Source organism: Trichosurus vulpecula, chromosome 1 (genome assembly GCF_011100635.1).
Source record: "Trichosurus vulpecula isolate mTriVul1 chromosome 1, mTriVul1.pri, whole genome shotgun sequence".
Taxonomy (NCBI): Eukaryota; Metazoa; Chordata; class Mammalia; order Diprotodontia; family Phalangeridae; genus Trichosurus; species Trichosurus vulpecula.
The window spans coordinates 2618116-2639514 of NC_050573.1; the positions used below are offsets into that span (position 1 = coordinate 2618116).

General features: G+C 43.8%; 1 protein-coding gene across 4 annotated transcripts; it reads right to left on the bottom strand.

The window, feature by feature from the left end:
• Nucleotides 1–5696: 5696 nt before the first annotated feature.
• Nucleotides 5697–18249, bottom strand: LOC118854434 (zinc finger protein OZF-like). Of its 4 annotated transcripts, XM_036764819.1 has the most exons (6): nt 18114–18249; nt 17256–17488; nt 16145–16364; nt 14037–14163; nt 12368–12463; nt 5697–8503 (listed from the first exon to the last, which is right to left on the bottom strand). In XM_036764819.1, exons 3-6 carry the CDS (start codon nt 16226–16228, stop codon nt 7311–7313), a joined length of 1500 nt encoding a protein of 499 aa, XP_036620714.1. In that variant the 5' UTR covers nt 16229–16364; nt 17256–17488; nt 18114–18249; the 3' UTR covers nt 5697–7310. The 4 variants fall into 4 exon arrangements, with proteins under 4 accessions (XP_036620714.1, XP_036620691.1, XP_036620706.1 ...); XM_036764796.1 differs by lacking the exon at nt 16145–16364 and having other exon boundaries at nt 6009–8503; XM_036764811.1 differs by lacking the exon at nt 16145–16364 and having other exon boundaries at nt 6009–8503; nt 17256–17411; nt 18119–18167.
• Between the last annotated feature and the right edge of the window lie 3150 nt (nt 18250–21399).

Below are 21399 nucleotides of genomic sequence, written 5' to 3' on the forward strand. Positions count from 1 at the left end.
TAAAGAACTTTAGCAAAGTTGCAGGATATAAAATAAACCCACGTAAATCCTCGGCATTCCTATACATTACTAACAAAGCCCAACAGCAAGAGATACAAAGAGAAATTCCATTCAAAGTTACTGTAGACACTGTAAAATATTTGGAGACTATCTGCCAAGACAAACCCAGGGACTATATGAACATAATTATGCAGAAAAAGCTTTTGACAAAATACAACACCCATTCCCATTAAAACACTAGAAAGCACAGGAATCAAGGGAGCAAAGGAAAGGGGGTTGGGACATTGAAACAGTACGGCAATAATAACGATGGAGATGGAAATTGTCAAAATGCCTCTGTGGTTCTCTTTCACAAAGTATACAAGACCCTCCACATAGAAGGTAGAAGTAAACCATTTATTCAGACCACAGAGAACCATGTCCCATAAGCCACCGACCCAATCCATCACAACCGCGAAGCATTAGCTACATCATATCACAACATGGAGCCTTGCTATGCCGAAACCTCTCTGACCCCCTGCTGGGGTCTTCCCCACAAAAAACTCACAGTACAAGCGTCGCAGTCTCTTCAGTTATCAGAGGTCTACTTGTGTTACCTCATCTCTAACAGCCACAACAGCTCTCTCTCTCTCCTCTCTCTCAGCATTTGCTGTGACACAACTTCCTTTTCCTCTCAGCAAGCTCCTCCAACCACACGTGACTTAGGCTTCCTGTGATGTAAGCAGGTCACATGGCTTATTAATGGGTGGGAAAGATCTTCAAATCTAAATTGCTATTACAGTTGGCCCCAAGATCTTTCTTATCCATTAATAGGGCAAGGGGAGTTTTGGGATAACTACTGTCAACAGAACTTTACACAACAATATAACAGGGATAACACAAGATAAGCATACAAAACAATGTCATCATTCCCTCTAGAATGGTTGGAGCTCGAAATCTTGGGGTGAGGGGTGAAGGTCTCATCCTCCAAAGCTTCTTCCTGCTGAAATTGCACAAAGAGCTATCCCTGACCCAAGAGAAAAAGAGTCCTATTCAAGAGGTCAGTTCTTTAGCAAGCTGGTATCCATAACTCAGTTGACAACAGGTCCAGGGATGGATGACACATCACAGTAGTGGACAGGTCCAGGGGTGACATCCGAACACAACAGAGAGTGACATCTGGCTTAAGCAATCAGGCATCTGCAGGTGGATGGTACTAAGACTGTGGGAAACAAATCTCATAAACATACTTAACAGACAAAATCCAAAAAGAAACAGAGACTATCATAGCCTAATTCACAATAGAATACATGAGTCAAGGACACAATTTCATAACTATTTTCTCCTAGGTAAACCACTGTTAGAGTGTTATCTTTCCCATGTGCTATACTTTCTGCAGCCTTTGGAATATCTTCTGGCTTCAGCTTTACCCACACTTTAGTTCACAAATTTGTTCTATTAAGTAGAAACAATTCCTTCCTTTGCTCTGATAGTGATTTTGGAAGGAGGGTCACTTTGAACAAGGGGTATTGTTTCACAAGGAATAATAATCAGTTGAACTATTCTATCATTTTTACACAACTGTATAGGTTCTTCACCTAAATTCTGGAGTGCCACAATAACTTCTCCTTGATAACTAGAATCTATCACTCCAGCTAATACATTTATTCCCTCAGCTACTGATCCCAATTTAGGTAATATCCATCCAAAATGATTCTTACGGATTCTCATACATAGCCCAGCAGAGATTTTTTTTTTAAATCTCTTTTCTATCCAAGCAAAGCTCCTCTAAACAACCTAAATCAAATCCTGCCAATCCAGTTATTCCTGGATACGCTGGTGGGACACCTTCTCCCACGGCCCAATACTCACTACTTTGACTCTTATGTGTTTCCTGTTTTCTAGTTGGCAGATTTGGGCTCATCATTCTGGCTAGAGGTATACTTCCCCCTAATGATCTATTATTCAAATTACATAAAGGAGCGAACAAATTATCCTTCCAATGTTGAACTTATCTTAACTGTCCTTTCAATAATCCATTCATTCTTTCTATCAACCCAGATGCATATGGAATATGATGTATCCACTCTATATTGTTCAGTACACAATATCTCTTCATCTTATTACCTTTGAAATGTGACCCAGTGTCACTTTGAATCTGAACTGGGGTTCCATAATGTAGACTTATAATAGTAAGAGTTTTACAGATGTTGTTCTGGGTTGCATTCTTAAAAGGACAAGCCACTAGTACACCTGAATAGGTGTCAACACAAGTACATATAAATTTGCATCCTTTATCTTGGGGTAGTGGGCCAATATAATCTATCTGCCAAATCTGGGCTGGAATTTTTCCCCTTGCTATTTCTCCAGTTACTACCCAAGGGACAGTTCATTCCTTTCCCAGCTGACATATATGACATTCCTCTGCTTTAACAATGAATAAGAGATACTAATACCTCAATCTTGTGCCCACTGGTGTGTGCCTGGACCCCTAAATGGCTGGCCGTTTGGTAGATCCATTTGGCTAGTGCCAGATCATCAACTGGTGTCAGAGTAGGGACAATATATTCAGTAGCAATCTTTGCTAGTTTATCAGCATGTGTGTTGTACTCATGTTCTAGCATAGTGAGGGTCATGTGAGCATCTACATGAAAAACTGACAGATGACCAACCAAAGACATGTCCCATGTATCTTCCCATAATTCTTTGCCCTAAACTTTACTATGAATTTCCCAATTTTGATTTTTTCCACATTGGTATCCATGTAGCTAAGCCATTAGTTACTGCCCATAAATCAGTGAATATGTGACACTGGCCTCCTTTCTCTTTTAATAGCTTGATGTACTACCATAAGTTCAGCACCACTTCCACCTATCTCAGTGCTTTCCAAAGTCCACTTAGTACATGGATTATAGGCTATGATTTCCAATGTCTTTTATGGCCCAAATATTTTGCTGTCCCATCTCTAAACCATCCATGTTTCTTCTGCCCTTCAGTCAATCCATCACGTTTGTCATTCCATTTTACCAAGGATTATACCAACTGTTGTACTGGTTCAGGGGATTTGTCATTTCCATCAATGTCTATATTTGCAATAGATTCATGTAGAGAAGAAACTCCACTTTTGCCAGTTTTGTATCTATTCTGAACATACCATTTCCATTTAATTATGCTAGCCTCTTGTGCATGTCCAAATCGGTGAGATGCTGAGGTACTCATTACTTGACTCATAATTGGGATCCTAGGCCTTAATATCATTTCATGGCCCAGAGTCAGGTGTTCAGTGTGTACCAAAGCCCAACATGCAGCTAACTACTGCATTTCAAAAGGTGTATACTGTATTCCAGATGAAGGTACTTTCCTTGACCAAAATCCTAAGGGTACCTTTATTGTTTCTGCCATAAACTCCAATTCACATAGTCAGCCTGTACAATCACTTGTAATTCCACTGGGCCACTTTACATAAATCCAGAGCCAATTTTATAGCATCGTTGGCTTCTTCGAAATCTTTACTCTGTTCAAGTCCCCAATCAAATTCATGTTCTCCTGGTAACTTTATGTAAGTGTTTCAAAATCTGTCCTAATGTAGAATGTGGTATCTCCAATATCTAAACAATCCTATGACCTTTTGGGCTTTTCTTACTGGTGGGGATAGGAAAATTCTGGATCTTCTGTCGAGTTTGTGGGAGAATTTCTTCCAGTCCTTTATTCCATTGTATACCCCAAAATTTTACAGTTTGAGCTGGGCCTTGAATCTTTCAAGGTCAATTTCCCATCCTTTGCTTTTCATACACAGAAATAAAAGTATCAAAGTCTTCTCCACTTCTTTTAGTTTCTAACTGTATGAAAATATCATCTATGTAGTGAGTAAGCTGTACATCAGGTAACTTCAATTCATCCAAATGTTTAGCCATAATCCCATCCCAAATACTTGGGCTATGCAGATATCCTCGTGGCAAGCATGTGAAAGTATATTTTCAGCCTTGCCACATGAAAGCAAACTGATCACATTGTTTGGAGTCTATTGGGACCATAACGTAAGCATTGCCCAAATCAATAACTGCATGCCAATCCCCATATTTCTGCATAATTTCTATTAAGGTAACATTATCTGGAACAGCAGCATACAAGGCAGGAGTCACTTTATTCAACTGTCTATAGTCCACAGTCATTCTCCATGTTCCATCTGACTTTCATGCTGGCCATAGAGGATTACTCCATTGAGACTAACACTGCTGCTTCAACATATTCCTTTACAGTATTGGCAATTACATCTTGCCTACCTGGCACACAAAGCTGCTACAAAGTAATTACTTCAGAAGTTTCGGTAAAGTGATTGAGTCCATTTTTATTTTTCCCACTAAAACTGTATTAATTCCTATCTTCCTTACTGCAAATTGGTATCTCCCCTCAGGCAAGTTCAGCGTCATACCTTTCAATATATCTATTCCAATGATGTATTCAGAGATGGACACAATGACCACAGCATATTCTTTCTTAGCCAATTTTCATCAGTAGTTTGACTTGTTTGGCTGATAAGCCTCCCAGTCCGGTGATGGTAATAGCAGATCCATGCTTAAATCTGTCAGGGTTTCCATAATTCAGGTCAACCTCTACCCCAGTATCCATCATTGCCCTAGTTATAGGATTTGATCCGTTTTTCCAATATATACTCAAGATGAACATGTGCAGTCTATAATTCCGTCTGTGTTTCTTTAATCTGTGCTGGGGCTCAGCCTATTCCCTGGTCTCCTTGAAGGTATGATTCACTTGGATACAAGGGTTCAAGATCTGTAAGATTTGTCAAGTTCTAATAATTCATACCAACATTGAAAGGATAATTTGTTCACAGCTTTACATATTTTGAGTAACAGGCCATTAGGAGGAAGTACATCATTAGTCAGAATGATGACCCAAAATCTGCAAATTAGAAAACAAGAAACACATAAGATCTCAAATACTGAGTATTAGACTGTGACGTAAGATGTTCCAGTACCAAATGCAGCAACACCTGGTTCAGCAGGATATGATTTACATTGTTTAGAGGACTTTGGGTTGGATAGAAAAGAAATAACAACTATCTCTACTAAAACATGTATCAGAATCCCTAAGAAGTATTCCAGGCAGATACTATCTAAATCAGGCTTAGCAGCTCAAGGAATCCAGGCACTGGCTGGAGTGACTACTGGGGTGACAGATTCAAATTATCAAGGAGAAATTATTGTGACATTCCAAAATGTAGGTGAAGAACCCATACAGTTATGTAAAAGTGACAGAATAGTTCAAGTGATTATTATTCCTTGTGAAAACTCACCCTCCTTGCAAAATGACTAGCCAAGGAAATGAAGGGTTTGGTTCTACTGACAGAATAAAATGAGGAGCTAAAGCATGGGTTAAACGTGAAACATATGATGTTCCAAAGGCTGCAGAAATTATAGCATGTGGAAAAGATAGTACTGTAACAGTTATTTATTCAGGAGAAGATGATTACCAAATTGTACCCTTGACTCATGTATTCTCTGGTGAATGAGACTATGATAATGAGTTTATGGACTCCAGAAGTACCCTGCTTCTGGTTGTGGTTTGCTTGTTTCTTTCTGTCTTTTTATCTGTGTAACAATAATTTTGCTTGCAGCTCCTGATCAACAATACCAGCACACAGGAGGGCTGCTAGAACAGGTGCTCTCATCTGCTTTTCTGAAGGAAAGCAACTCCAAGAGGTTTACAATCTCACTTTAATTAAACATATATATGGCGTTCACTTAGTTCAGGGGAAAAAGTCAGCACCCTCAACTTCAGAGACAATACAAATAGGAATTACAAGCAAAAATTATATAAACAGAGCAAATAACACATATCAGCAAACAGGCCTTCTGTCTGTCCATAGCAATACATAAAGTTACCAGAGGAAAAAGCACTAACATCTGGGTTTTTAAAGATGGGGGTGGGGGGGGGGTGCTCCTTACTGGCCACCCAGAGTCTCGTCTGGCCAAATCACACAAACACTCTTCCAACGAGTGAGCCCCAAAGCCAAATGCTAACCTCAGAGTATATACACACTTCTTCAGGGTCAGAGGGCATCACAACCATGTGACTCAAACTCGTGTGGTTTCGGCTCTCTTGTGACTTCATCAGGTCATCAAAGACTCTTGATTCCATCAAAGGCATTTGATTGCCTCAGTTCTGAGAATTAGAACTCCAAAAGAAAAAAGAGCAAAAAAGGCCCACTTTCCTTGCCCTTACAATATGTCAAACTTGTTTCCTAAATTTGTTTCCTGTAGGCTTAGTACCCTCCACCTGCAGATGCCTGATAGTTTGAGGTGGATGTCATCCCCTGATGTCACCCCTGGATATGACGTCTGTGATGTGTCATCCCTGGACCTGGGGTCCACCAAGCTAAAGAACTGACCTCTCAAATGGGACTCTCTTGACCTTGAGGCAGGGACAGCTCTAGATCCAATTAGAGCAGAAACAAGCTATGGATGACACAATGTTCATCCCTTAGTCTAAGATTTTGAGCCACATTCATTTGAGAGGGCAATGATGATATTGTTTTGAGTTCTTAGTTTGTGTTATCCCTGTTATCCTGTTGTAAAGTTCTGTTGACACCAGTTATCCCAAAACTCCTACTGACCTATGTCATGGATAAGAAAGATCTTGGGGCTGAATGAATTGTAATGTGAATTTGAAGATCTTCCCCATACATTAGTAAGACCATGTGACCTGCTTACATCACAGGAAGCCCAAGTCACATGTGGTGGGAGGAGCTTGCTGAACAAGGGGAACTACAAAGAGTGGAGCAGGAAATGCTAAGAGCAGTTAGAGGGAGAGAGAGGAGGCAAGCTAGCTGTGCTGTGAGTTTGTGGGAAGGCCTCAGCAGCAGCAGGGTGGAGGCTTTCGGATAGAGTGGTTCTCTGCTGTGATTATGTATATTAATTTCCTTCCTGCCTGGATGGAGCTACTGGTTTTGGGATTTGGTTGTGTGGTGTTTGATAAATGTTTTGCTTCTTCTGTCTTCTATGTGGAGAGTCTGTTATATTTCGTGAAACAGAACCATGCTGACATAGAATGATCACAACTATTGTGAATATTGCCTTGGTGACATATCTGGATCTTTTGAAGTTGAAGAAAACTGTCCCTAGATGTATAAGTTTTTCCACAATGATTTCATTCATACGTTTTCTCTCCAGTGTTGATTCTCTGATGTACAGTAAGACTGTTTCACCATTTAAGTTTTTCCACATTGATCACATTCATAGGATTTCATTCCAGTGTGGTTTCTCTGATATACAGTAAGACAAGCCTTCCTTGTAAAAGCCTTTGCACGTTGATTACATTAATAATGTTTCTCTCTTCTGATGTTCACGCAGAGACCTTCTACCTCTAAAAGCCTTTCCACATTGATCACATTTATACGGTTTCTCTCCAGTGTGGATTCTCTGATGTTCAACAAGACTTTCTTGCCATCTGTATGTCTTTCCACATTGATAACATTTATAAGGTTCCTCTCCAGTGTGGATTCTCTGATGTAGAGTAAGACTTTCCCTCCATTTAAAAGCTTTTCCACATTGATCACATTCATATGGTTTCTCTCCAGTGTGGATTCTCTGATGTAGAGTAAGACTGTCCCTCCATTTAAAAGCTTTTCCACATTGATCACATTCATAAGCTTTCTCTCCAGTATGGATTCTCTGATGTAGAGTAAGACTGTCCCATGATTGAAAAGCCTCTCCAGTGTGGATCTTCTGATGTCGAGTAAGACTTTCCCTCAATTTAAAAGCTTTTCCGCATTGATTACATTCATAAGGTTTCTCTCTAGTGTGTGTTGTCAGATGTCTAGTAAGATTAGCCTGTTGTATAAAAGCTTTTCCACATTGGTAACATTCATAAGGTTTCTCTCCTGTATGTGTTCTCTCATGTTTAGTAAGACCATCCTTCCATGTAAAAGACTTTCCGCATTGATTACATTTATAAGGTTTGTCTCCACTGTGGATTCTCTGATGTCGGGTAAGACTCTCCCTTGATTTCAAAGCTTTTCCACATTGATAACATTCAAAAGATTTCTCTCCAGTGTGGATTCCCTCATGTAGAGTAAGACTCTCCCACGATTGAAAAGGTTTTCCACAATGATTACATTCATAAGCTTTCTCTCTAGCGTGTGTTGGTAGATGTCTAATAAGATGAGCCCGCTGTGTGAAAGCTTTTAGACATTGAAAACATTCATAAGGTTTCTCTCCAGTGTGGATTCTCTCATGTACAATAAGACCGTACTTCGATCTAAAAGCCTTTCCACATTGATTGCATTCATTAGGTTTTTTTGCAGTGTGGATTCTCTCATGTACAATAAGACATCTTTTCCCTCTAAAGCCCGTTCCACACTGTTTACAGTCATATTTCTCCACAGTTAGGATATTCTCAGGTGTTGTGCAGACTTCTCTCCAACTGAAGTCAGAGGGGACATCACTCATGAATCTTTGGGGTAGCTCTACAGCAGTTTCCTTCATTTCCAAGCTGATCTCTCGTTCTGAAAAAAAAAGCCAACAATAAAACAAATAGTACACACACAAACTCACACACACACATACACACACACAAACACACACACATTTATAACCTCTTACTTTCATAGGCAGAACGAAAAAAGTTACTCCCTATTTTCTCCGGCAAAGAGAAACATCTTAAAAGGGAAGAAACAATGATTTTAAAATGCCCTTGGCTCACATCCCAACAATGATTTAATTTCCAAAGTGCTTCATGCATGAATTTATATTGGATCCTCACAAAAACCTGTGACACAGTTAGGGCCATCACTCTCATCACATTCACAAGTCAGACCATGAGCTCCGAATGGCTGAGTGACTTGACCTAAATCCTAACAGCTTGGACTACAATTTGAACCCTGTGAGTGGGTCTACTCTGTCAAGAGCACTTGAAAAATCGATCTCCATTTTCAATCTTTCCCTTTCCCTTTCATTGTCAGCACTTTCAGTTCTTTGTCCATAGATACAGTGCCATTTGGTGCACATATACTAAAGATTCAAATTATTTCATGATCTACTCTATGAGTAATCAGAACCTAATTTCCCTAGGGATCAGTTTCAATCTTATTTTTTCTGTAGCATTATCTGCGTTTACATTCAGAGTACCAACACTTTTATGTATTTACCTGAGGCTTAAGAGATTTTGTTCTAACCCATTAATTTCTTGAGATAGCCATGACTTACTTCTTTTTAAAAATTATCATTAAATGCCTCTGCCCACTAAAATAAAATTAAAAGCTTTCTATAAAGCACAATTTTAAAAAATACATAGCATTGGTCATTTCTGAAAATATGTGTCTCATACAGGAATTGGACTCTATCACCCTTTGGTACAGAAGTGGACAGCATGATTCACTCCTGGTCTTCTTGTACTCCTTCCCCTTCAAAGGTTCAGCAACCCCTTGAAGGACTGAGGCAGTTGTCCAAGGGATTTGACCTAAAATTTGTCAGTGGCACCTTAAGTGGTAAATAATCATCCAATTAGGTTACAAAGATAATTATCTCCTGGGATAAGAAGAATGTGTATGTTTCTACCTTAACAGTGGTCCACAGTGGGTATCTCAAACTCTGCTTTTGACCAAGTGCAACATATTCTTTCAGTTTCTCAACTTGACATCAAATTGTTTCCAAACTTCCAGGAAGATTGGACATTAATGTGCAAATGGTCACAGGCATGCAAAAACACTTGGTGGTTGTCTATCATTGCACCGGAGTAGTTCTCTCCTTCTTGTTCAACCTTGTAACCACATCTCATCAAACCTGAAATTACCAGATCAAGATCTCACTTGGGTTGCCATTCTTGCAGCAGTGAGGGCTAGATAGGAACCAATATTCAAGAGTACGGAGGCTTTTTTCTACCTTCCTTAAGGCTCTCCTGCCATAGGACACCTGTGGGAACTCCCAGCTCCCTAAACTGATGTGGTGGTCACATGCAAGGACCTGGCCAATGATTCTCCAAGAATGGGCATACACAGTATAGCCACAGAAATTTGGAAAGGGACTTGGGCTGTTGATTTATGCAAAGCTTAGCCTTAGAAGACTCCTGAGTAAGGGAGCAGCCATCTCTCCTCCTCTGATGCTGCTAAATGTAGAGAGAAAATCATGAAACCAGGCTGCCAGATCTACTACCAATTTAGGCTATGTAATGTCAGTGGGGCTCTCATTGGGCAAGGCAATCCTTTGCCATCTCCCTGATTGACTCCCTGTGCTACTCACTGCAGTAGCTCTTCCAAGTCTTTTCATCCATCTCCAACCCTCCATCATGGCTTGCTACCACTTCCCTCCCAACCAGTGGAAAAAAACTAGTCATTTATCAAGGGCTTTCTTAGCCTCCTCATCTGTCATAAATCAGAAGTCTTCTCTTTGACCCACACATCACATGGTGCAATGGTGACAATTATCGTCTATATTTTAATTGTTGCCTTGCTATTTCATATAGAAAGATAATTCTCCTTGGTAAAAAAATTCCCTTACATGTGCAAATGATCTTATTCTGCCCCCTCATCTACCTCCATGTATTCCTCCTCCAGTATCTCCATTTTGTCACCAACTTTCACTCTCTCCCACACTGATCACTCTCTTTTTTACCGCAAATGATATAATTTGTCTCTAATCCTTAAAACACTCTCATTTCACCCATCTACTGCCATGAAATGGTGGCCAATATCTTTCCTCCATTTTATAACTAAAGAGTCAGAGATGGGCATTCCCATTTCCTGTCTTCAACTGTTTTCCCTGGATTTCTTTGAAACTCTTTTCTATTTTCCTTGCTTTTTTTCTACCTTGCCACACTGCCCAAAATTAGGTCACAATAAGACACAAATAGGTATATCTATGTAAAATTAATCTAAGCATATTTCTATTTATCAGTTCTTTCTCTATGGGGATACCATCTTTATTTCAACTTTATAATAAACTGGGGATTTACAAGAGTGGGAAAAAACAACTATGCACTCAACCTCTGGAATTTATTGTTTAAATGATACAGATCTCTCAAAAATTACCAATAATCTCCAAACTGCTAAAATTCAATGGCCATTTCTTAATCATGATACTTTTTGACTTCTTTGCAGGCTTTGACACTGTCAGTTCCCCCCTTCTTTTTGATCCTCTCCTCCCTAGATTTTAGCAACATTGCTCTCTCTAGGTTTTACTTCTACCACATCCAAAAGGAAACTCATTCTCTTTCCTCCAACCCTCCCACATCCTCCGAATAGTCCAGGCTCAGAAATGAAATGTCATGCCTTCCACATCAACTCTCACACACTCACACTCCTGAACCCCATGTTCAATCTCTTGCAGAGTCCTCTTGATTCCACCTTTGTGGCATCATTCCAGAACTCCTTTCAGTCTCCATATTGTCACATTCTTGGTTCAGACCTCTGTCATCACACCTCACATAGGGTCAGAGTCTGCTGGTTGGTCCAGCTGCCTCAATTCTCCTCCCAGTCTAGTCTAAGCCTCAATCCAGTTATCAAGTTCATCTTCCTTCAGATCTCACCTCCCCATGTCACCATGTATTTAGCCTCCAGTGGGTCTCCGGTGAAACATGAAACATAAAACCCTCTCTAGGGTTGTGAAAGCACTTTATCACATACCCCTCACCTACTCTTCCAGTATTCTTTCTCCCTTCTACTCTGAGTGCCTCCATACATGAGATAATCCATTTGTCTGGGCCTCCTTTCTGTTCTGGGGACAGGTCATTCCACCTTCAGACTCTGTGGGGTTTTGTTGACATCCCTGTTGCTTACAACGTTCTTGCTGGCTTCCCTCAATCTCTAGCTAAAGCCTACCTACCACAATAAGCCTTTCTCAGTCCTTCTGAAATCAGGGCCTTTCCTCTCTTGACTAGCTCCAAGTTTTCCTGTCTATAGTGAGTCTCTACATAGTTGTGGGCATGTTCTCTGTCCCGCCAGACTGAGCTCCACGGGAGTAGGGGGAGTCTTTTGCATTTATTTATGTGCTCAGTCCTTTGTACAGGGTCTGGAACAGAGCAGGCACTCAGACGTTGGTTAACTTGAAGAAGGTCTAGGAAAGAGCTCATATAGGATACCTTAACCCCTTTTATACTTTCAGAATTCCATGCCCCCAAATTCCAAACAATGACTTTTTTGTGAATTATATATCGATTCCTGGAAGGAAGGTGAAAGGCCATGGAATCAAAACCCCTATTATTACTGATGGAGAAACTGAGGCCCAATGGCTCAGTGACTGACCCATGAAGCTGCCACTGAGAGATAGCTAAAAAGTATTCCAAGTCAGTCCTTCCTGCTCCAAATGTAGCGTTTGCTTCACCAGAACACATCTTGTAATCCCAGCTCTCATAGACCCGCTTTCACCTCACTCACCTGGACCGCAGCTCCTCAGGCCCTCTTGCTCCAGCATCCATGGTGCTTCCCTTTGCTCAAAGTAAGAGATCACGTCTTCTCTGGGAACTGGCAGCCCTGGGCATGGGGAGTCAGGGATAAGCATGGAGGCAAACTTGTCATTTAGTTCTCTTTAGGGAAAGGTGCTCAGACCCAGAGCTGCTCCACTTTGAGATTCACACTATTATGTTCACACATGTGACCCTATACTCATCCATTAGCACTTGTAATGCAAGCAACCCAGAACAGGATATGCCACATTATGCTTTTGAACCACCTGTTATGAGAAAGAGTCAAACTTCTGCCCCCCATCCTGTCAAGTCCCTTTCTGATAGAAACTCCCAATTCCAATTAAGGCTAAAAAGAGTTACTATGCAAGACCAGACTGGAGTCACAGAACAGGGACCCAGATGAGCCACCTTCTGCACTGTCCTCCTTCCCTGTTCCTTACTCCCTGAAACCTGTAGAAACCACATGTACTGCTCATTTGGGGCATCTCTACCTCTTCAGGTGAGAGTCTCCTGTTGGCAAACTCCATAAAGCCTAGTTGGTCCAAATTCTATTTCTTGGCCAGATTCTTATTCCTGGCAATGCCAGGGTCATGTAAGGAAGGACCTGAGGGTGGTTCCCAGGACTCCTGAAGGATAGTCTCATGGCATTTCTTTCCTGAGCTTTCGGCATAATTGGGGAAGAAGATCAGGGAACCAGGCTGGATTCAGAAAATGTGGCCTTGGTACATCTTCGTATAAGGATGGACTCATTGCACATTTTTTATTCTCCAGAAGTTAGAGGCAGCTGATGGTGCTGGAGAGAGTCCTGGGCCCATAGTGAGGCATGCCAGAGCCTGAATCCAGCCTCAGACAGCTACTAGATTATGTCCCTGGACAAGTCTCTTAAAATTGAGTTTCCTCAATTGTTAAATGGGGAGAATAACATCACCCAACCAGGAAGGTCATTGGGAGGATAAAGTGACATAATATTGTAAAGAAGGTCCTTGGCTGAAGACCTGGCAAATAGGAAGTGAGAATAAATGCCTCTTACCTTCCCTTCCTTTCCCACCATCTGTGCTGGTACTGAAGAGCAATACGAAGGAAGATTAAGGACAAACTCACTGTACCAGGGACAAGAAGTTGGGAGCTACAGATTGATGCTTCTTAAAATAAAAAAAAAATTCCAGATCCCAGACCCACCCATAGAGGAAGGGCTTGTAAGGAAAAGCCACTCGAGCAGCTTTCAGAAACTTGGCAGACAGAATTCATGTCCAGGTGCAGGTGAGATCAAATAACCCTGAGATTGCTTCCAGGTCTGAGATTTTTCCACACTCACCTGAAGCTGCCTAGAAGGGGTAAAAGAAAGCTTCAGGGGGAAGCTAGGTGGCGCAGTGAGTAGAACACCAGCCCTGGAGTCAAGAGCACCTGAGTTCAAATCCAGCCTCAGACACCTGACACACTTACTAGCTGTGTGACCTTGGGCAAGTCACTTAACCCCAATTGCCCTCCCTTCCATCTTCCAAAAAAAAAATAAGCAGCAGGACAGGAGACCAACACTTGTCTCTCTCTAATAACTGATCAGAGCTCCAAACCCTGCACACCAGGGGATGAAGATATTCCTTTGATTGCAGACTCAATGTTACCAGAGGAAATGTCCTTACCTAAGGAGAGCAGGTTCTGGGCGTTCTCCAGCATGACCCCCTTGTACAATTCCTTCTGAGCATGGTCCAAAAGGCCCCACTCCTCCTGGGTGAAGTCTACTGCCACGTCCTTGAATGTCACCAACCCCTAAATCATTAAAAGTCATAGAATGTAGAGCTGAAGGAAACTTCAGATTTTAATAGTCCAACCCTCATTAATTAATAGAACAAAACTCAAGTGCAGAGAAGGGATTAGATAGAGTCAACTCCTAAAACAATGGTCATTAAGGGCCCTATTGAATTTTGAGAAAAGCATTTTCTTTTTTTTCCAAGGAAAAAGACAAAGTTTATTAGGGATTCACCATAATGGGCTGTGTTAAGAAATCCCACCCTTTGTGATGCCTGTTTTCACAAGAGGGCCAGATTCAATCTACTGAGCTAGATTGAATTTGAGTGCCTTCATGGAAGCATGATGAGACTTATATATACAAAGATTGTGGGAGGGATTGAGGGGTGGTCTGGGGTGACTAGAGGAGGGGTTTAGGGAGGGTCTTGAGGAGTCTAAGGAGGAGCTTGATGGGACTGGGATGAGGTCAGACTCCAGGAACCAAGAGAATGGGATTAAAGGCATGGATATTGATAGTATCAAGGGTGGGAAGTAGCTGGACAATAAAGGGCAAGGCTAGGTAATATAAGGTTATAGCCTCAGGCCAAGGCCAGATCAAGTGGGAAGATACAAGGAGAGTTCAAGGGGGTTGCCCAGAGACTGTACTCCAGGTTCAAGGGGGTTCCCAGACACTGTGCCCTCATCATTCCCTGCTCAAACAAATAGGATACAAATTCTTTTGGGATAAAGGGCGAAGGTCTCAGCTTCTGAAATTGCTTCCTGCTGGCAAAGGGCGTAGAGCTGTCCCTACCTCCCTCGATTGGTCCAGTTCAAGGGGTACATAGTCTGAGCAGTCACCTGGAAGTTGACGGCTTGGAGCCTGGAGGCAGGATTGTCCCCAAGGTTGGAAAATTGGTAGAGGCCTTCTCCCAGTACCCTGTCCTCCAGTCTTCTCAAGACTCGGAAGGAGGGGAAAGCCTGGGGCTTGGCAGTGCTCCCACTTTCTTCACCTCTCTTGCAGAGCCCTGGACAAAGTTGAGGCTGAAGGTATGGTTACCCACTTTATCATGGCTATGTTCTCTTGTTTTAACTAACTGCTCTGGCCCTACATGCCTCTTGACCCATTTGGTCATGGGCATCAAGGATCCGTTGTTTGAACACTCCTTCCTTACACTCTCCTCTGGCCCTGCCTCTTGTTGGGAAGAGACGTGATGGTGAAACTGGGAAGCCAATTTTCTCTAGTTACGCCTCATAACTCCCTTTTCCCTCTGTTTACAAGACCTTCATGTTTCCTCAGAGGTGTGGGAGAGGGTTGAGCCAATTGTTTGGGATCAGGGAATTCCTGGCCAAGCTACTTCTGCTACCCCAGCCATAGTTTCCCTCCATCACCTTTAATATCCAATTATGAGCAAGGCTTGGGAGGCACTGCAACCATTAATTGCCACTCAAGGCCCTGACTCACTCCAGTGGGGCCCAGACCAGGCAAAAACCTTGGTACATTGATGAAAGGAGAGGACAGGCTTTGGGAATCCTAATCCTATCCTTAAGACCTGACCCCAGGCCAGTTGCCTGTTTTTCAAAACAATTAGATTCTCTGGCTGCTACAGCCATTCCAACTGAGGAAGCTTCTAAACCTGTAGTTGACCAGCCTTTAGAAGTTCTGAATCCACATCAAGTTCAGAGCATCCTGGAAGCAGAGGGCCACCAGTGGCTGACTAGCCACAGGCTCAACAAATATCAAGCCTTGCTCTTATATACTCCTAATTCTAATTCTTCGGGTATGCCTCACACTCCTGAAACCCAAAGCAGTGTGCTACACAGAACATGTGATTAGGGGAGCTAGGTATGAAACAGTCACCTTTAATTCCCTCCAGGGAAACTGTCTTTTACACCAGGGACATTTTTCTATACTCCTAAACTGCCTATTTGGTGCTTGTTTGCTTAACCTCCTTGCCAGGTTTATCTCTTCCAGGCTCCAAGAAAAGCATTTTCAATGACCAATTAGAATAAAGCTGAGAATTACCTTCCTCTTAAATGAATCTCCCTGTAGAATCAGGGAGAAAGTTGGTGTTCTACCTGTGAGGCAGGTAGATCTGTGGGAGAGCATGAGGGGAAAAAGGTTAAGCAGCCAGACCACTCTGGAGATCAGGATGCAGCCCAGGGTGACCCATCCTGCAGATGGGAGCTTAACATTAGGGGCCAAAAAGCAGATGTTCAATAATGAAGAGGAGCTGGAAACATTTCTAGAAAGGAAACCAGAAAGGAAGAGATTATTTGCTTCTGAAACACCCACACTAAAGAAATGCAGGAGCAGTGAATAAATGTGGAGGACAACAGACAGACCAGGAAGACATTTCTTTCTGAAAGTCCACAGGCAGACAGGGATGAAGGAGGAACTCTGGGGGAGGTAAGAGTGCACAGGATGACAGGGGGCATTAATGACACGGTCTTCTGACATCCTGTCCTGCCTGCAGGACAAGGTCCTTTGGTGGCTCTACATGGCAACAAGGGAAGATTCAGGAAAGGAACAGAGAGAAGACAGCAGGGGAAGAAGAGAGTGATGTGACAAGGGCTCCTCAAGGACTAGAAACTGTCACTTCAATCCCATACATATCTATTAAGCATCCATCATGTACCAGGTCCAATGGTCAGGACCGGGGATAGAAAAAGAGGCACAAGGCAGTCCCAGCCCTCAAGGAGGTCACCATCCAATGGAGGAGACATCAAGCAAACCAACATATACAAAACAAGCCAAGTCCAGGGCAAACAGGCCATAATTAGAAGAGGGAAGGAGTAAGAATTCACAGTGGTGAGAGAATACTTCCTGCAGCTTTTCAGTTGTTGGTTGGGACTTAAAGGAGTCTCAGCTGGGGAGGGAGAGTATTGCAGGAGTGCGGACAGCCACTGAAAATGCCTAGAGCTGAGAGAAGCCAGGAGGCCAGGGCCACTGGGTCAAGGGTATATGCTGGGGAGAAAGCTGTCAGAAGACTGGAAAGGTAGGTCATACAAGGCTTTGAATGCCTATTTTTGTAAAGAAATGCTCCAGGAGGACCACATTGCCAGCTCCATAGACCATCCTCTATGCCTACGGCAATGGCCTCATTGGCTGATGTCTGTGCACAGACTGCACTCACCTGGAGAGGAGGGCTGCTGCTCCTAGGGGCCATTCCCTCTGGCTCCAGGCTCCCTGCTGGGGCCAGGCCTTGGTCCTCTGCAGACTGAGCTGGGCAGGGAGAAGGATCCCAGAGGGGGAGAGGTCTTGCTCTTCTCTTCCTAGGCATCAAACTGGTCTACAGGGATTTACAAGAGTGAGGCTCCACAGGAGTCACAAAGGCCCTGGCCCTGCCCTTAGGAGAGAGACTCCACCCTACAGAGGGAAGGAGGAAGCAGGGAGGGTCAGGCTTGAAATGAACATGGTCTCAACAGGAAGCCTACTTCCTTCCCTCTCTTACTTATTTTCTTCTGCCTCCCCCTCCCCTCCCCATTCTCCGGCATTCCCCCTCCTCAGTCACACACACATTATCTAGACTACAAACTGACTCCTAGATACAGGACGCAAGCTAGGCAAGGTTGAGGAGAGAGAGGGCTCTTGAACGGAACCACCAGAGAATGCTCAGGGGAAGCCTGGGAAACAAAAGCCAGTCTGGGATTCAGCCCCCTGGCAGGAGGCCCGGCGAAAGGCAACAGCTCTCGGAGGGAGGTCAGGCAGAGGGCAGTGACACAAGGAGTCCAAATGGACACTAAGCCCGGAAAAGACCCTGCCGGCCTCCCCTCCCTCAGCCTGCCCTCCATCACGTGGAAAGCCTTCTCCAGCCCTAAAGTGCCCAGGGCCTCCAAAGTCCACCCAGAGCTCAAACTCCACCTTGGCCACGTTCCCCCATGAGAAACTCCCCAAGCTCCCCTCCCGGAGCTCCCCAGGCTCGAGGCACCGTGACGGAAGTTTTGAGCCTGCCCCCAGGCCGACAACTGCGGGAAAGGGGACGCAGACGCACCGGACCTTCGAGAGGACTCCCTCCCTTCAGACCCCGAGCTCCCGGAGCTCCTCCGCAGCTTCCCACTTCCGCATATGCTCCGCTCCTTCCTGGCTACCAGGAAGCCAGCGGACTCCTACAGGATGCCCCGCCCCCTTCCCATCCTGCGCCTCCTGCCCATTGGTTCCCTCAACCTCCACTTCCGGCGAGTTTATGCCAGCGGCCTTTCCGGACTGCATTTCCCTGCAGGACTTGCGGCTACCGGACAGGACCGCTCTCCGGTCTCCAAGGTTTCCGCAGGAGGACTCGGTTTCCCAGAATCGCTCTCTCCCTGGTTCCTCCCATGGACGAGGCGGGACTTCCTATCGGCCTCTGTCCCTGATTCGACCGTTCCCAACCAAATATTGCCTTTAGGGGAAGTGGCGGATTCCGCTGGGGCAACAATCACACACAGGTTCCTTTTCCTAGAAAGGATCGCTCCAGATTCAGGCAAAGCTCCGCCGTTCTGGTGCAAGTCCTACTCGGCCGGTAGAGGGCGTCGCAGCGGTCCCGCTTCACTCTGAGTATCTGGGGAGACATTCAGAGCCTTCTCTCCACCCGTCGCACCCCCAGGAGAGCACGTGGGTCCGAAATCGAGCCCAGAAGTTTGAGGCCCTTGGCCTTGTCCTTTCGCCTGGGTGCCTGCCGGGGCTGCGGCTGCCCCAATGCAGACCCTGCCTGGGAAGAGCAAAGGGAAGCAGACAGGGAGAAGCGGGATCACGCCCGCTGGAGGGTGAAGATGGACTGACGGAGGCTGGGATAGCCCCAGGGAGATTCCCGCTCCACCCCCCCAGTTGAGGAGCCCCTGCTCTTCCCCTTGGCGCCTCTTGATTGCTATTCACCCCGTAGTCCCTAATCCATCCACCATCCTCACTCCAGACTCCAGATCATTTACAAATGTCTGGGTCACCCTCCCCAGATGGACTATTGGGTCACACTTTCCCAAACTTTAGTCTTGCCCATAGAGACCCAAAAGTCATATTTTCACCCTTCTCATGAGGACCCACATGTCCTGTCTCCCTGTCTCTAGTTTCTGCCCTCAGATGGCCCCTGTAAGGATCCCCCAGTTCTGCCTACCCTGATGACCCCACCTTGAACACGGTTACCAAAGCTCTCTCCTGGTCCCCCTTATCTGCACCCATGGCTCTGGGGGACACTCAATGGTTCTCCACTCTGGATCTCAAAGACACTTTCTTTTGTATACCGCTCCACAAGGACTCCCAATTTATATTTGCATTGGAGTGGACACCCCCTGAGAAAATCAAACCCAGGCTAGTGAACGTGGACAGTATTGCCACAAGGCTTCTGGGAAATCCCTGCTTGTTTGGTCAGGGTTTGGGAAAAAATTTAAGGGATCTGGACTTACCTAACAGCAGTTTATTTCAATAAGTGGATGATATCCTTAGCTATAGCCCTACTAGGGAGGAATATCTGAGTGCTGCCACAGCTACTCTTCATTTTTTAGGCACTCAAGGTGTCTGGCCAAGGTCCAAATCTATGTACCCTCTCTCTGCAGCTCTGAGTTCTCTAGTTTCCTAGTCTCTGAACTCTGCAGATTCTGAGTTCTATGGCTACCTTCTGGGTATATATACTCTCCTTAAGGCCCCAGGGCTTCACACCCAGTCAGCAAGATGGGTAGAGGCTGGGGGTTAGCACTTAGTAAGTAGAGTGCAGGCCTGGGGTTAGCACTTAGTAAATAAAGGGTGTAGGCCTGGGGTTAGCACTTAGTAATTGAAGGGTATAGGCCTGGGGTTAGCACTGTGTGAGGTAGTGAGAGAATAGAGTGTGAAGGCTTCACAGGGAATATGTGTGTGTGTGTGTGAATACATATATATATGTATGTGTATATATATATATATGTATGTATTTATAGCTGAAATGTTTGAAAACCAATATTTAGAGAAAAGGGAAATAGGAGGCTGTGGGAATCTCATTATTTAGCCTTTAGGAATGTCTTTCTCTCCCTCCTTCTTTAGATTTATAGATGTCACCTCAGCCTGAATGAAATAGAAGATTGTGAAAGCTTCCCTATATATTCAAATAGAGATAGTACAAATTTAGTTAGGATATGAACCTCACCAGGCCTAAGTTTCGTTTTCCTGTAAATCATATAATTTCGGGGAAACCAGATGATATTCCCATCTCCCCCACCCCTAGCCTACTTACAAACTGCCATCTTGGCATTAAAATTTCCCTATAAGGTAATTCTGTAGTTTTTGTGCTTGTATTGGGTAAAAACTTATTCCTGGTTAGATTGTGAGGCCACTCGTCTCCCGAAAATGGGGATGGGGGTCCAGCTTCTGGGGTGGGATTTCTTAGAATTGTTGGTGCAAGCATATATATCTCCCTACTTGTCTTCTCCCCCTCTCCTCTTGTCACTGCTAAAAGGTGTAGACCTACTCACAAACAAACCTCTGATCAAACTTCTCCCAACCAGCCCCACCTAAGGTGTATTGAATGGGCAGAAAAGATCTTTAATCACTGATCAGCATCTCAGGATCCTGACTTCTTTCAATGTTAACTCCTGTTCTTGTCCTACTCCTGATCCTATATTCCTTCTACTTCCTTTTGGTCCTTGTCTGCTTAATCTCCTTGCCAGATTTGTCTCTTCTAGGCTCTATGCGCTCCAAGTGACTAGGAACATTCTGCCTGTTTTTGACACCGTCTTGGACAGTGGGACGTTTCTTATCTTGGCATCCTGTGGACATATACTGTGTAGGGGAAACAGATATCCTGGGACTGTAATTGCAATTGACACTTTTGTCAATTCTCTTGTCTTATTGTATTTACATCCTATTTGACTAAGAAACTTCCTTTCCCATGCTATGGTTAAAAACATACAGAAATGATAATTTTTGAGTGATATAGACAGCCTGAGTCAGGATTGCTCTAAGAACATCTAAGTCTTCCTCATTTTTGCCTAAATCAGTCAGAATTAAAGCTCTGCTTGTATGTACTTACATGTTGGCTAGCTTAAGGGAATACACAGTGTGAATTTACACCCCACTTAGTTCCAGGTCCACAGGAATCATACGCTTACTTGTGGGAGTTCTATCCAAAGGAATATAAATGTTGATCACTTAAACATCCCAAAGTATCTTTGATTTGGTAGCAAGATTTTTTTCTTCCCTACTTATTTATTGTATGATTTTTTTTAAAACTGGGACAATTAAATCTCATCTCATGTAGCCTTCTTTTATGATTTCTTGGAATCTAGCTCTGACCAGCCAGGCTTTGTTAAAGCCCCCTGGGATTCAAAAGGAGCTAC